We start from the raw sequence: 14597 nt of genomic DNA on the forward strand, positions 1-14597 counted from the left end.
AAGCTCCATCTTGGACCAGTGGAAGCACTTCTTCTATGTCCTGCAGCTGTGAAACAGTGCAGGTCAGAATATTCCCAAAACCTTCAGCTTTGAAACTGCAGGGTTCAGCTGAGAGGCAACATACTATACATACAACTGTTACCATGGCGACTTACCAGTCATCAGTGTATCTCACATAAGACACCATGTGGAATATACAGTATATATGGTCACAAACTATGTACGCAGTATAGACAGGTGTGTACTAGTGTACACTGTATTCTAGTTTCTTAACAGTAAGAAGGAGCTTTGCAACACTCAACACATTTATCATTTTGATTTTATTTTGAAAACATGAAGGGTGTCATTTTCTGTAACTTCACATGAGCTGTAGTTTAGCTGCAACACACCGCTCTGAAAAATACATGAGGCTTCTGTTGCTGATCTTATTGTTGTGGACTGAAAGTCACATACCAGCATTCGATTGGCTATTTGTGACTTGAACGCAAAGCAATGTTCAAAAACGTAAGGATGGAATTCAGTTCAATACCAGCAATATCGATCGGACCATTTATGTAACGCTGACCTCAGTGAGGTATTTTTCTTGCTTCAGACAAAGCACATGGACGGCCCGGATCAAGCCAATGGAATACTTTGATGAGCATCCTCCAACATCGATAGTGTAAACAGTCCAATGCTGTCTCCAGAAAAAGAAAAGAAACTGAAGTCCAGTGTGAAGATGGAGGAGGAAACCGGTGCCGTTCACTTCTTCTTGGCCGCTCTCTTCCCCTCTCCTTTCTTTGGGGTCCCTTTTCCTCTCAGTTTCCTCAAGCGACGCATCTCCTCCTTGAAGTCTTCGTGCTCGTCTCTGGAAGAGGAAGAAGAGATTTCATCAAGACGTACAGGACACGTTTACGGAGTCCAGTTCAACACTTTCTGCACAGACTCTCCCACTGAAGTCCTTCTGGCGGCTCAAAGGCCACGACGCCTTCCTGTACCGGGAGGCTTTTAATGTGAAGCGCCTGCAGAAGTGTTGCATTTCACTGACAGACACTGAACACAACACATCAAAAGGAAACGGAGCAGAAAAGTCATTGTGTTTCAAAAGAGCAGCAGAGTGTTGAGTAACACATTTTTTCATTTGGACCCCGTCCCTTGTCCACCACCGGCTGGGAGGGGCTCCGTGGCCCTCTGCAGCAGGGGTTCCCAAAATGTGGTACGAGTGCCACTGGTGGCACTTGAGAGCTTTGCTTAAAGGCCTTTGAGCACTGATTTAATGTTATTACAGACAACAGTTATTACATCCATACGTCACATTTCAATGATGTAAAAATGAGCTCTTAATCATTTAAATAGTTTAGTATTTTGTGCTTAGCCTCCCAGAATAACACTAACGTTAGCTGGACACAATCAGATATGGACTCCTCGGTTGTTGGTAGATAAATGTATTCTCCGATTTTGAAACAGTGGCCTTATGTTGTTGTTATTTGGCCTTTTTGAAGCTGTAAAAGAAAAATGACTGGCATCTATGGGAGGTGGTATTGGGACATTTGGTTTCTTTTGTACAGATAATGCAGCAGATCTAGTTTCTACATTACCTGAACAGTCCCATGAACCGCAGCTTCTGGGTCATGGCGTAGTAAATCTTGTGCTGTGGGTACCAGTCGTACACCTCCTTCCTCTTGGCCATGGGGGGCTCCTGGAACAGTTGGACCACCTTCAGGGATCTGGAGTCAGTCGGACGCGCAACTTCCCCGAAGATCTGCGAGCTCAGTCGGGCCACGCGCAAAGCGTAGTTGGACAGACCGGCCATGACTGATGAGCAGAGACAGGTGTCAGAAAAAGTGCTGTTATCCCCGGGAGGAAATGGTTTTGTAAACATACAAATTACACAGAAAAAGAAGATGACATCACATGTGGTTGCCAGGTTTTCAAGGATGGAAACAACAACCGAGACAGCATGTGGAACCTCGTGGCACCCGACACGAGCAGCAAGCCCTCAGGCCTCTTTTCCCGCCTTCCTTCCCTTCCCTGCGACCACATCGTCCAAAAGCCTCCGATGGCAACAGTGACATACTGCAGCATCTCCTGCAGACATCCCAGAAGCCCCCTCTGCTCCTCACCAGGCCTCTAACTTCCATCCTACCATCCAGTCATCTCATCTTTCCCATTCTTACCTCTCAGTGGTGGTGTGAACCCTCCTTACTCTTCTATGTACTTGAATCGCTCTGCGCATGTATTTGTGGATCTGTCTCTCTTTCTGGTGGTCGCGCTGTCGTGTGATGAATACAGTTGCAACGGTAACCGTGATAACCGTCTCAGAATATATGACGGTATGGCGGTATAGTGCATTTCATTGTTATTGTTATTGGTATTATCAGTTACATTTTTAGGAGTGCCTTCAGAAGTGCTCTAAACAGTTATCAAAAAGTTGAACCGGGATGTGGAAAATTATTTCAAGAGCACATTTTCTGATTGCCATTTAAAAAGTTGAACAGTTTTTGTATTAAAAGCATTAAAGTTATAAACGGGACACATGACAGTGAGCTCATCGGATTGAACGTGGTTTTGTGAGTGTGTTCCAGCGAGCTGATTGGTTGGTGCCGTCTTGTGGTTATCAATTCGTTTGAGTAGAAAAGTGAAGGATGCTCAGTGTTAGTTCAGTTTTGTTTATTGTTTTTCCGTCCACCCACCCTGTTACAGGGTGTAAATAAACCCTTCAAAGGGCTGCAGTTCTCTTGCTAGTGGTTTTTGGAACAGATCTCAAATCATCAAATCAGATTGAGTCGGTTTCCTGTTTCATCGTTCACAGCCGGTTGAAGAGCTCTGAGACACTGTTACAGCTCCTTTCAATAAACTGCAGCTCATTTGTGTCCCTACGGTCTTTAAAATGGATCTACACAAAACTCAGGAACTTTGTCTCGCTCCCAGGACTGTATCACATACTTTTATCACAAAATGTGGACCATGATGTAGCGCTACATTCACAGAGCGTGATCGGATCACAGCCGGCTAACGCACCGGTTGTGCTCGCTCCCTGGACACACTGACATCAGGTCTGGGGCGCGTTCGCTCAGCAGTGTGAGCAGCGTCCTGGGACACACTGGAAGTCCTACTCAGCTGAAGGATTCAAAATAAATGCAGCTCACATCTGACCCGTTGCTCTCATATGTTACCGTCACATTACAGCAGGTTTGTTAGTTTTAGGATGTTTTTTTCCCTTCAGTCAATCTTTAAACTTTCTACTTTTATGTTGATTTGATCTGCTGTGTGATTGTGGCGAGTGCAGCTGAACTGTACAGAAAGCAGCAGATTTACTGTGAACTGTTGGCTATAAAGCAGCTGTTTAGTGATTTAAACCACAGGCTGCTATATGAGGCTTGTTTCACCGAAGCCTCCTCTGGGTTTATCTTCTTTTTTTCTTTATTTTCTTGTGTCATTTCTGACACACAGCAGACCCATAGCTGTGGGACACGCGCAGGTTATGGAGACACAATGACGGAGACGCATAGGAACAATAAATGAATCTGACCCGAACCAATCAGGTCCAATAACGTTTCAAGCTCAAAGTGTAAATGTGAATTACCTAATTTATTTCTAACAGACGGAGCATTGCAATGAGGCTTCAGTGAGCAAAGATGTCTCGTTTTGTTAAATGCCTGTTGCTTATGTATCTGTTCTTTTTAGTAATTATTTACTTGTATATTTTCATGCTGTTTGTGCTCATTTGCATGCAGATTGAGGAAGTGCGATCCAATTACAAGTGTTAATTTGCATGTGGAGACACATGATGATGTCAGATGTGAACAGACAGCTGCATGGACAGATGAGGACGGTTGATAATGTCAGGTGAAAACAGCCGCTTGGCCTGAACACTGCAGCTAAATAGTGGCGGCTAAAAACAGTCAAGAAATGGCAGCTGTCCCAAATGACAAAATACATACGAACAAAACTTTGTCTTACAGTTGCCAGCTGTGGTTACACTGACAGCAGCTGGAAAATACACACAAAAAAAAAAGTTAATAAGAAATTCTAAATTCACTTTCATATGTGTGTGACATTGGACATGGACAGACAAGCCGTTTCTACATACTACGGTTGCATAATTAATGATCCAGTTATCACAGTCACAGTTTTGGCTGAGACAAGTAAACTTCATCCAGTTAGAGGATAGAGTGCTCAGATGGAGCGCATGGTGGGATGCATTACATCAAGTGCTCTTCATTGACAGATGTACTGGCTAACCAGTTACAGGCAGTGAACTTGTTAAACTGGTAGCTCTGATATCATTGAGGAAAACACTGATGTGTGACCTTATCTGCATCGAAGTCAAGATTGTAGACAAACCAATCAGAACCAGCAACGACGTCACCTGTTGGTTTGTGAACGTTATGAATCCTCCAGTTCAGATTCTGTCCGTCACCATCTTGCTAGTTCGGAGCGGTTTGGAGCAGGAAGTGACCATATTTGGACGAGCTGGGGGAGGAGCCAGCGGTGGATCTGACCGATCTGATTGGAAACCTGACGATACTACGTCCCGCCCACCGATAGCTGTAACCTGACTGCACCACAGGCCTGTCAATCAAACAGACACGCCCCCAAAAACAGGTCTTCTTGAATCTTCTTTTCTAATGAATGAGGGATTATTTTCAGATGGACCTCCAGAAAACTAATAAGAAGGAGTGACTTTAGCTAACAACACCGAGATAACTGATGGACACATTTTATTCACTTTGGATTTGATGAGAGAAGTTGAATGGGAGTCTATGGAGCCGGAGGCTTTTTGGAGACGACCTCTGGTATTGCAGCTGAAGGCAGCAGCGGGTAGTTTCGACTGCACAGAGGATGATGGGCAGCAGTCATCGCACCGTCAGTGACATTTACAGAAGCAGGAAAAAGGCCTTGTGCATTACGAGGGCCTCTGACTGCCTCCTCCCATCAGGACCAGGACCACCGGGATGAGGAACATCCTGCATCCCACTTTTGACAATTTATTTCAGTGTGTGAGTGTGTGTGTGTGTGTGTGTGTGTGTGTGTGTGTGTGTGTGTGTGTGTGTGTGTGTGTGTGTTTTTATAGACAGTGTTTCCCATTTTTTAATCTCTCGGACAGATTAAAGAAAGATGAAATGGGTCACCAAAGATCCATGGGAGGTTGTTATTATACCTGGGCGGCCATCGAAATATTCCCAAACAAAACCCTTTCTTTGTCAGATCCGCTGTCTGTCTGTCTGTCTGCCTGTCTGTCTGCCTGCCTGTCTGTCTGTCTGTCTGCCTGTCTGTCTGCCTGTCTGTCTGTCTGCCTGCCTGTCTGCCTGCCTGTCTGCCTGTCTGTCTGTCTGCCTGTCTGCCTGTCTGTCTGCCTGTCTGTCTGTCTGCCTGTCTGTCTGTCTGTCTAGCTGCTTGTATGACTGACTGTTATGCACGACAGGGTGTCTCATGAAAGCATCTGTGTTAGTTTGAAAGGAGCATATGTTTTCAACAGTACTGAACATGTTCACCTCCACCTTAATACTTTACTGATATATTAACAAGCCCAATTTTAGATTTTAAATTAAAGTTAGATTTTTAAATGCGAACAATTAAATGCAGGGTGTCAAATGTATACTATGGAGTTGATCATTTAGTATAAAATCACGTCATTCCTATCAACACTGATTTGAAGTGTTGTCGTGACTGTTAAGCGAAGCATGCATTATTCAACAGAACTGATTGTTGCTGCCTTGCTCTGCATCCCTATTATTTCACTAGAAACTGTTTGAAACTCACAGCCCAAAGTAAGTGCAGATAATAACCATCTGATTCTTAAATCTGCATAAATAAAGTTAATGGAAGCATTATTCATCAGAGGTGTTTATGCAGTTCTCGGCATCACACTTGTTTGAATAGTTTTGATGTATTTGTGTTAAACTGTGAGAAGAGGCCCCATGTGTCCTGTTTCTACTCACAACCTAATGTTTCTACTCACAGCCTAATGTTTCTACTCACAACCTAATGTTTCTACTCACAACCTAATGTTTCTACTCACAGCCTAATGTTTCTACTCACAGCCTAATGTTTCTACTCACACCCTAATGTTTCTACTCACAGCCTAATGTTTCTACTCACAGCCTAATGTTTCTACTCACAGCCTAATGTTTCTACTCACACCCTAATGTTTCTACTCACAGCCTAATGTTTCTACTCACAGCCTAATGTTTCTACTCACAGCCTAATGTTTCTACTCACAACCTAACGTTTCTACTCACAGCCTAATGTTTCTACTCACAGCCTAATGTTTCTACTCACAGCCTAATGTTTCTACTCACAACCTAACGTTTCTACTCACAGCCTAATGTTTCTACTCACAGCCTAATGTTTCTACTCACAGCCTAATGTTTCTACTCACACCCTAATGTTTCTACTCACAGCCTAACGTTTCTACTCACAGCCTAATGTTTCTACTCACAGCCTAATGTTTCTACTCACACCCTAATGTTTCTACTCACAGCCTAATGTTTCTACTCACAGCCTAATGTTTCTACTCACAGCCTAATGTTTCTACTCACAGCCTAATGTTTCTACTCACAGCCTAATGTTTCTACTCACAGCCTAATGTTTCTACTCACAGCCTAATGTTTCTACTCACAGCCTAATGTTTCTACTCACAGCCTAATGTTTCTACTCACAGCCTAATGTTTCTACTCACACCCTAATGTTTCTACTCACAGCCTAATGTTTCTACTCAGAGCCTAACGTTTCTACTCACAGCCTAATGTTTCTACTCACAGCCTAACGTTTCTACTCACAGCCTAACGTTTCTACTCACAGCCTAACGTTTCTACTCACAGCCTAACGTTTCTACTCACAGCCTAACGTTTCTACTCACAGCCTAACGTTTCTACTCACAGCCTAATGTTTCTACTCACAGCCTAATGTTTCTACTCACAGCCTAATGTTTCTACTCACAGCCTAATGTTTCTACTCACAGCCTAACGTTTCTACTCACAGCCTAACGTTTCTACTCACAGCCTAACGTTTCTACTCACAGCCTAACGTTTCTACTCACAGCCTAACGTTTCTACTCACAGCCTAACGTTTCTACTCACAGCCTAATGTTTCTACTCACAGCCTAACGTTTCTACTCACAGCCTAACGTTTCTACTCACAGCCTAACGTTTCTACTCACACCCTAACGTTTCTACTCACACCCTAACGTTTCTACTCACACCCTAACGTTTCTACTCACAGCCTAACGTTTCTACTCACAACCTAACGTTTCTACTCACAGCCTAATGTTTCTACTCACAGCCTAATGTTTCTACTCACAGCCTAACGTTTCTACTCACAACCTAACGTTTCTACTCACAGCCTAACGTTTCTACTCACAGCCTAACGTTTCTACTCACAGCCTAACGTTTCTACTCACAGCCTAACGTTTCTACTCACAGCCTAATGTTTCTACTCACAGCCTAATGTTTCTACTCACAGCCTAATGTTTCTACTCACAGCCTAATGTTTCTACTCACAACCTAATGTTTCTACTCACAGCCTAATGTTTCTACTCACACCCTAATGTTTCTACTCACACCCTAATGTTTCTACTCACAGCCTAATGTTTCTACTCACAGCCTAATGTTTCTACTCACAGCCTAATGTTTCTACTCACAGCCTAATGTTTCTACTCACAGCCTAATGTTTCTACTCACAGCCTAACGTTTCTACTCACAGCCTAACGTTTCTACTCACAGCCTAACGTTTCTACTCACAGCCTAACGTTTCTACTCACAGCCTAACGTTTCTACTCACAGCCTAACGTTTCTACTCACAGCCTAATGTTTCTACTCACAGCCTAATGTTTCTACTCACACCCTAATGTTTCTACTCACAGCCTAATGTTTCTACTCACAGCCTAATGTTTCTACTCACAGCCTAACGTTTCTACTCACAGCCTAACGTTTCTACTCACACCCTAATGTTTCTACTCACAACCTAATGTTTCTACTCACAACCTAATGTTTCTACTCACAGCCTAATGTTTCTACTCACAGCCTAATGTTTCTACTCACAACCTAATGTTTCTACTCACAGCCTAATGTTTCTACTCACAGCCTAATGTTTCTACTCACACCCTAATGTTTCTACTCACAGCCTAATGTTTCTACTCACAGCCTAATGTTTCTACTCACAGCCTAATGTTTCTACTCACAGCCTAATGTTTCTACTCACAGCCTAGTGTTTCTACTCACAGCCTAACGTTTCTACTCACAGCCTAACGTTTCTACTCACAGCCTAACGTTTCTACTCACAGCCTAACGTTTCTACTCACAGCCTAATGTTTCTACTCACAGCCTAATGTTTCTACTCACAGCCTAATGTTTCTACTCACAGCCTAACGTTTCTACTCACAGCCTAACGTTTCTACTCACAGCCTAATGTTTCTACTCACAGCCTAATGTTTCTACTCACAGCCTAATGTTTCTACTCACAGCCTAATGTTTCTACTCACAGCCTAATGTTTCTACTCACAGCCTAATGTTTCTACTCACAGCCTAATGTTTCTACTCACAGCCTAACGTTTCTACTCACAGCCTAACGTTTCTACTCACAGCCTAACGTTTCTACTCACAGCCTAACGTTTCTACTCACAGCCTAACGTTTCTACTCACAGCCTAACGTTTCTACTCACACCCTAACGTTTCTACTCACAGCCTAACGTTTCTACTCACAGCCTAACGTTTCTACTCACAGCCTAACGTTTCTACTCACAGCCTAACGTTTCTACTCACAGCCTAACGTTTCTACTCACACCCTAACGTTTCTACTCACAGCCTAACGTTTCTACTCACAGCCTAACGTTTCTACTCACAGCCTAACGTTTCTACTCACAGCCTAACGTTTCTACTCACAGCCTAACGTTTCTACTCACAGCCTAACGTTTCTACTCACAGCCTAACGTTTCTACTCACAGCCTAACGTTTCTACTCACACCCTAACGTTTCTACTCACACCCTAACGTTTCTACTCACACCCTAACGTTTCTACTCACAGCCTAAAGTTTCTACTCACACCCTAATGTTTCTACTCACACCCTAATGTTTCTACTCACAGCCTAACGTTTCTACTCACAACCTAAAGTTTCTACTCACAGCCTAACGTTTCTACTCACAGCCTAACGTTTCTACTCACAGCCTAACGTTTCTACTCACAACCTAACGTTTCTACTCACAACCTAACGTTTCTACTCACAGCCTAACGTTTCTACTCACAGCCTAAAGTTTCTACTCACAGCCTAATGTTTCTACTCACAGCCTAATGTTTCTACTCACAGCCTAATGTTTCTACTCACAACCTAATGTTTCTACTCACAGCCTAATGTTTCTACTCACAGCCTAATGTTTCTACTCACAGCCTAATGTTTCTACTCACAGCCTAACGTTTCTACTCACAGCCTAACGTTTCTACTCACAGCCTAACGTTTCTACTCACAGCCTAACGTTTCTACTCACAGCCTAACGTTTCTACTCACAGCCTAACGTTTCTACTCACAGCCTAACGTTTCTACTCACAGCCTAACGTTTCTACTCACAGCCTAACGTTTCTACTCACAGCCTAACGTTTCTACTCACAGCCTAACGTTTCTACTCACAGCCTAACGTTTCTACTCACAGCCTAACGTTTCTACTCACAGCCTAACGTTTCTACTCACAGCCTAACGTTTCTACTCACAGCCTAACGTTTCTACTCACAGCCTAACGTTTCTACTCACAGCCTAACGTTTCTACTCACAGCCTAACGTTTCTACTCACAGCCTAACGTTTCTACTCACACCCTAATGTTTCTACTCACACCCTAATGTTTCTACTCACACCCTAATGTTTCTACTCACAGCCTAACGTTTCTACTCACAACCTAATGTTTCTACTCACAGCCTAATGTTTCTACTCACAGCCTAACGTTTCTACTCACAGCCTAACGTTTCTACTCACAACCTAACGTTTCTACTCACAACCTAACGTTTCTACTCACAGCCTAACGTTTCTACTCACAGCCTAACGTTTCTACTCACAACCTAACGTTTCTACTCACAGCCTAATGTTTCTACTCACAGCCTAATGTTTCTACTCACAACCTAATGTTTCTACTCACAGCCTAATGTTTCTACTCACACCCTAATGTTTCTACTCACAGCCTAATGTTTCTACTCACAGCCTAATGTTTCTACTCACAGCCTAATGTTTCTACTCACAGCCTAATGTTTCTACTCACAGCCTAATGTTTCTACTCACAGCCTAATGTTTCTACTCACAGCCTAATGTTTCTACTCACAGCCTAATGTTTCTACTCACAGCCTAATGTTTCTACTCACAGCCTAATGTTTCTACTCAGCCTAATGTTTCTACTCACAGCCTAATGTTTCTACTCACAGCCTAATGTTTCTACTCACAGCCTAACGTTTCTACTCACAGCCTAACGTTTCTACTCACAGCCTAATGTTTCTACTCACAGCCTAATGTTTCTACTCACAACCTAACGTTTCTACTCACAACCTAACGTTTCTACTCACAGCCTAACGTTTCTACTCACAACCTAACGTTTCTACTCACAACCTAACGTTTCTACTCACAACCTAACGTTTCTACTCACAGCCTAACGTTTCTACTCACAGCCTAATGTTTCTACTCACAGCCTAATGTTTCTACTCACAGCCTAATGTTTCTACTCACAGCCTAATGTTTCTACTCACAACCTAACGTTTCTACTCACACCCTAATGTTTCTACTCACAGCCTAACGTTTCTACTCACAGCCTAACGTTTCTACTCACAGCCTAACGTTTCTACTCACAGCCTAACGTTTCTACTCACAGCCTAACGTTTCTACTCACAGCCTAACGTTTCTACTCACAGCCTAATGTTTCTACTCACAGCCTAACGTTTCTACTCACAGCCTAATGTTTCTACTCACACCCTAATGTTTCTACTCACAGCCTAATGTTTCTACTCACACCCTAATGTTTCTACTCACAGCCTAACGTTTCTACTCACAGCCTAACGTTTCTACTCACAGCCTAACGTTTCTACTCACAGCCTAACGTTTCTACTCACACCCTAATGTTTCTACTCACAGCCTAATGTTTCTACTCACAGCCTAATGTTTCTACTCACACCCTAATGTTTCTACTCACACCCTAATGTTTCTACTCACAGCCTAATGTTTCTACTCACAGCCTAATGTTTCTACTCACACCCTAATGTTTCTACTCACACCCTAATGTTTCTACTCACAGCCTAATGTTTCTACTCACAGCCTAATGTTTCTACTCACACCCTAATGTTTCTACTCACACCCTAACGTTTCTACTCACACCCTAACGTTTCTACTCACAACCTAATGTTTCTACTCACAACCTAACGTTTCTACTCACAGCCTAATGTTTCTACTCACACCCTAACGTTTCTACTCACAACCTAATGTTTCTACTCACAACCTAATGTTTCTACTCACAACCTAACGTTTCACACTTCAGGGGTGTTATTCTCCCAAAAAGCACCGGAACGTGGTGACCGTCAGTACGGGGTGTCCCGCGGTGATCACGCGCTGTCTTACCTGAGTCTGAGGCCGGTGACGTGGACACACCGACGTTCGGTTAAAAGCTCTGTCGACGCCGCTGAAACTCGGATTAATGAACAGTTTAATCAGCTGTACTCGTGTTGTTGTCGCTTACGTTCACCTTCACACAGACTACTGCTACCGCCGGCTCTATCGCGCATGACACATTTTCCATGGAGCTGATTGGTTAGTTGCTTTCACTTCCGGGTTAAACTTAAACGATATTTTCTTTGTATCATGATATATATATTTAAAAGCTTACAAAAATTGTATCAATTAGCTCTCATTAAAATTAACACCACCACTGTGCTCTTGTTAATGTAGATTAATGTACGTTTTAGGCACTCAATGTTGACAGGAAGTCCGTCGCTCTTCATTGTTCCGTGGGTTTAAGACGCTTTGCATGAATTTCCGTTTGTCACTCGGTTACTGGGTGTGACGTAAGATGCCTATATGGTTATCTTTTATTTTTAAGATACGGGTTATATATATATGTATATATATATATATATATATAGTAATGAAGGTTTTACCATTATTTCGTTTTACAAATGGGCATTGCCAAAATAAATGCACAACAGTCTCTGGAAAATCATCACAAAAACTAAACTTCATTCAATGTCTTTCTTAGATTTTTCCCAAATATAGTTTTTGGCTGGATAAAATGAATAGATACGTTTATTATTATTATTATTATTATTATTATTATTATTATTATTATTATTATTATTATTATTATTATTATTATTTAAGTTTATTAGTAATTAAGTACTGATTTTGTAATAGCCAGGCTTTCTTCTACTTCTCATCATCCACAAAATTATTTCAATATGAAATCACAGCCAATCAGTCCTCCATTTGGTCTAGACTGAAATATTTGATTAAAAGTTTTGGATGGATTACCATTAACTTTGGTCCATTCTTGGTTCAAAGATCATGAATTCTATTAATGATCATTTGACTTTTCCAGATGTCATTACGTTTGTGTTGTCATTCTTCCGTGGCCTGGTAGGCTTGCTCAAATGGCAATTGTTGGATTTCTCTTTACAATACTGTCTTGACCCAAAGTGCCCTAAGATGACATATGTTTTGGCTCTATAAAGCTTAAATAACACTGAATTAAATTGAACCAGCTAGAGAAACAGATATAGGCTAAATATCGTTCTACTTCCAGTATGGACCGTGTTTGGCTCAACCTTTGGTTCATTGTTCTGGACAATGAATCCTAACAGCTCCACAATTTATAGAGGTTGATATTTTAATGGAATGGAATGACAATTATTGGATGTTTGCCGTGAATTGTGATAAATTCATTCTGCGCTTTGGGGAAGTGTGAAAATATAAATGACTTTGTTGCTTTCTATAGTGCAATTATTAGTCGAAACTTAGTTTGTCCTATATTTGGTTAACCATAACAAACCAAGTGGAATTTTATGTCAAGAGCTGATTAGAAAATTCGCAAAATATATACCTTCTAAATATCAACATGTACTCGGCATTATATGTGAGCATTTTTGCATGTCAATGGTAGAATTTATTGCAAGCACACAAAGCCTCACAGCTGCTATTGGAAAGTGTCTTTTTTCCTCTAACTCACTTACAGTCACTTACAGAAAAAAAATTAAAGAACATGTTTAAAACACAAGCAGTCTCTGGAAATGAACGTTTCCTCAGCCTTCATCCAACATGGATTTGGACATACAGAACAGGTCAGCAGAGATACTTAACCATTATAGTAATCAATGCTGTTATTGCAGGGCGGCACGGTGGTGCAGTGGTTAGCATTGTCGCCTCACAGCAAAAAGTTCCGTGTTTGAATCCGGTCCTGGGCCTTTCTGTGGGGAGTTTGCATGTTCTCCCTGTGCTTGCGTGGGTTCTCTCCGGGTTCTCCGGCTTCCTCCCATCATCCAAAAACATGCACCTCAGGTCAGGTTACCTGGCGCCACGCTAGTGGCAGCCTGTTGCAGCAGCTCCCCCCTGAGAGACCCCCTGCTGTAGTGAAGACATTTCCCCTCGGGGATTAATAAAGTGAAATTAAAAAATATTGGACAATTCATGGCATTCAACTTTAGGCTCTTTAAAAACATCAGAACCATTTCCAATTTGTGCAACTAAATGAGTGAAGGTGTTCATAGAAACATAAAGAGAGGTCACAGACCCACATGGCAACACCAGGTGCTGAGTTTAGCTTCCACAACGTGCACAACTACACATTGTTTTCATGTGGCTCTCAGCTGTTTGGTCAGCCTGGACTCAATAACAAAAACACTGCATTTTATACTGATGAGGGAAATAAATTCAATAGGATAATGTCACGACAGACCTGACCTGTCGATTATTCAGCAATATGATAAAAACTAAAAGCTGTGTCTCATGGGCTAAATTAGGAGAGACTCCTGAAAAGAGACCGCTCACTCCGAACTTCAGGACTTTGAAGGCTTTGGCCGGAGACTGATTGATAAAGCCTATTAACACTAAAAAATAGCTCCTCAGTGTGAGAGTTAAAGGTTGTCCAGAAAACTTCAAAGTCACTCAGACCTGCTCATTAAGTCCTGTAGTCAATTGGCCTGCTCTCTAAATGAACCAGAAGAGCAACATATTTCTTGATGTTGGCAAGCTTCTAAAAAGTCAATCAGCATATAAATCCAAACAATCCAACAACAGCAGATATGATTGTTTGCAGTAATCTGCATCACTAAAATCAGTTCATAGCGCTTATGAACCTGTAGCACTTCAGTTGTCTGTCAGAAATACTAATCAAGTTCAGTTTACCTGCATTATATTAAGTGCACAGTGACACTAGCTGTGATTTCTCTATGTCAGTGAATAGTAAAACAAACCAAGTGTCTACCAATCACTGCAGACATATCAATTGTTCATTCATCTATAGCAAAATTGCCAAACCTGCCATTTCTGTTTGTCTGTGTTCTCTATTAAAAGTGTCTCTCAGCAGCTTTGTGAAAAACTCTGAAGTGTAAACTGTTAGTGAGGAACCTTTAGCCCAATTTAGAGAACTCCTGGTGGGGAGAT

General features: G+C 42.0%; 1 protein-coding gene across 2 annotated transcripts; it reads right to left on the reverse strand.

Moving 5' to 3' along the window:
* Positions 1–301: 301 nt before the first annotated feature.
* On the reverse strand, positions 302–11728 carry mrps33 (mitochondrial ribosomal protein S33). Of its 2 annotated transcripts, XM_069156384.1 has the most exons (4): positions 11565–11728; positions 3943–3972; positions 1578–1794; positions 302–847 (listed from the first exon to the last, which is right to left on the reverse strand). In XM_069156384.1, exons 3-4 carry the CDS (start codon positions 1790–1792, stop codon positions 742–744), a joined length of 321 nt encoding a protein of 106 aa, XP_069012485.1. In that variant the 5' UTR covers positions 1793–1794; positions 3943–3972; positions 11565–11728; the 3' UTR covers positions 302–741. The 2 variants fall into 2 exon arrangements, with proteins under 2 accessions (XP_069012485.1, XP_069012484.1); XM_069156383.1 differs by lacking the exon at positions 3943–3972.
* Between the last annotated feature and the right edge of the window lie 2869 nt (positions 11729–14597).

The sequence above is a fragment of the Embiotoca jacksoni genome, unplaced genomic scaffold, assembly GCF_022577435.1.
Source record: "Embiotoca jacksoni isolate LCO1_2020_lvr unplaced genomic scaffold, fEmbJac1.0.p SCAF_21, whole genome shotgun sequence".
NCBI classification, from domain to species: Eukaryota; Metazoa; Chordata; class Actinopteri; family Embiotocidae; genus Embiotoca; species Embiotoca jacksoni.

Excerpts from the sequence above, each read along its gene's own strand:
- mrps33 (XM_069156383.1), bottom strand. The coding sequence starts at position 1,792 with ATGGCCGGTCTGTCCAACTACGCTTTGCGCGTGGCCCGACTGAGCTCG. Across the intron at positions 848-1,577 it reads CGGTTCATGGGACTGTTCAG|AGACGAGCACGAAGACTTCA; the intron begins GTAATGTAGAAA and ends TTCCTCTTCCAG.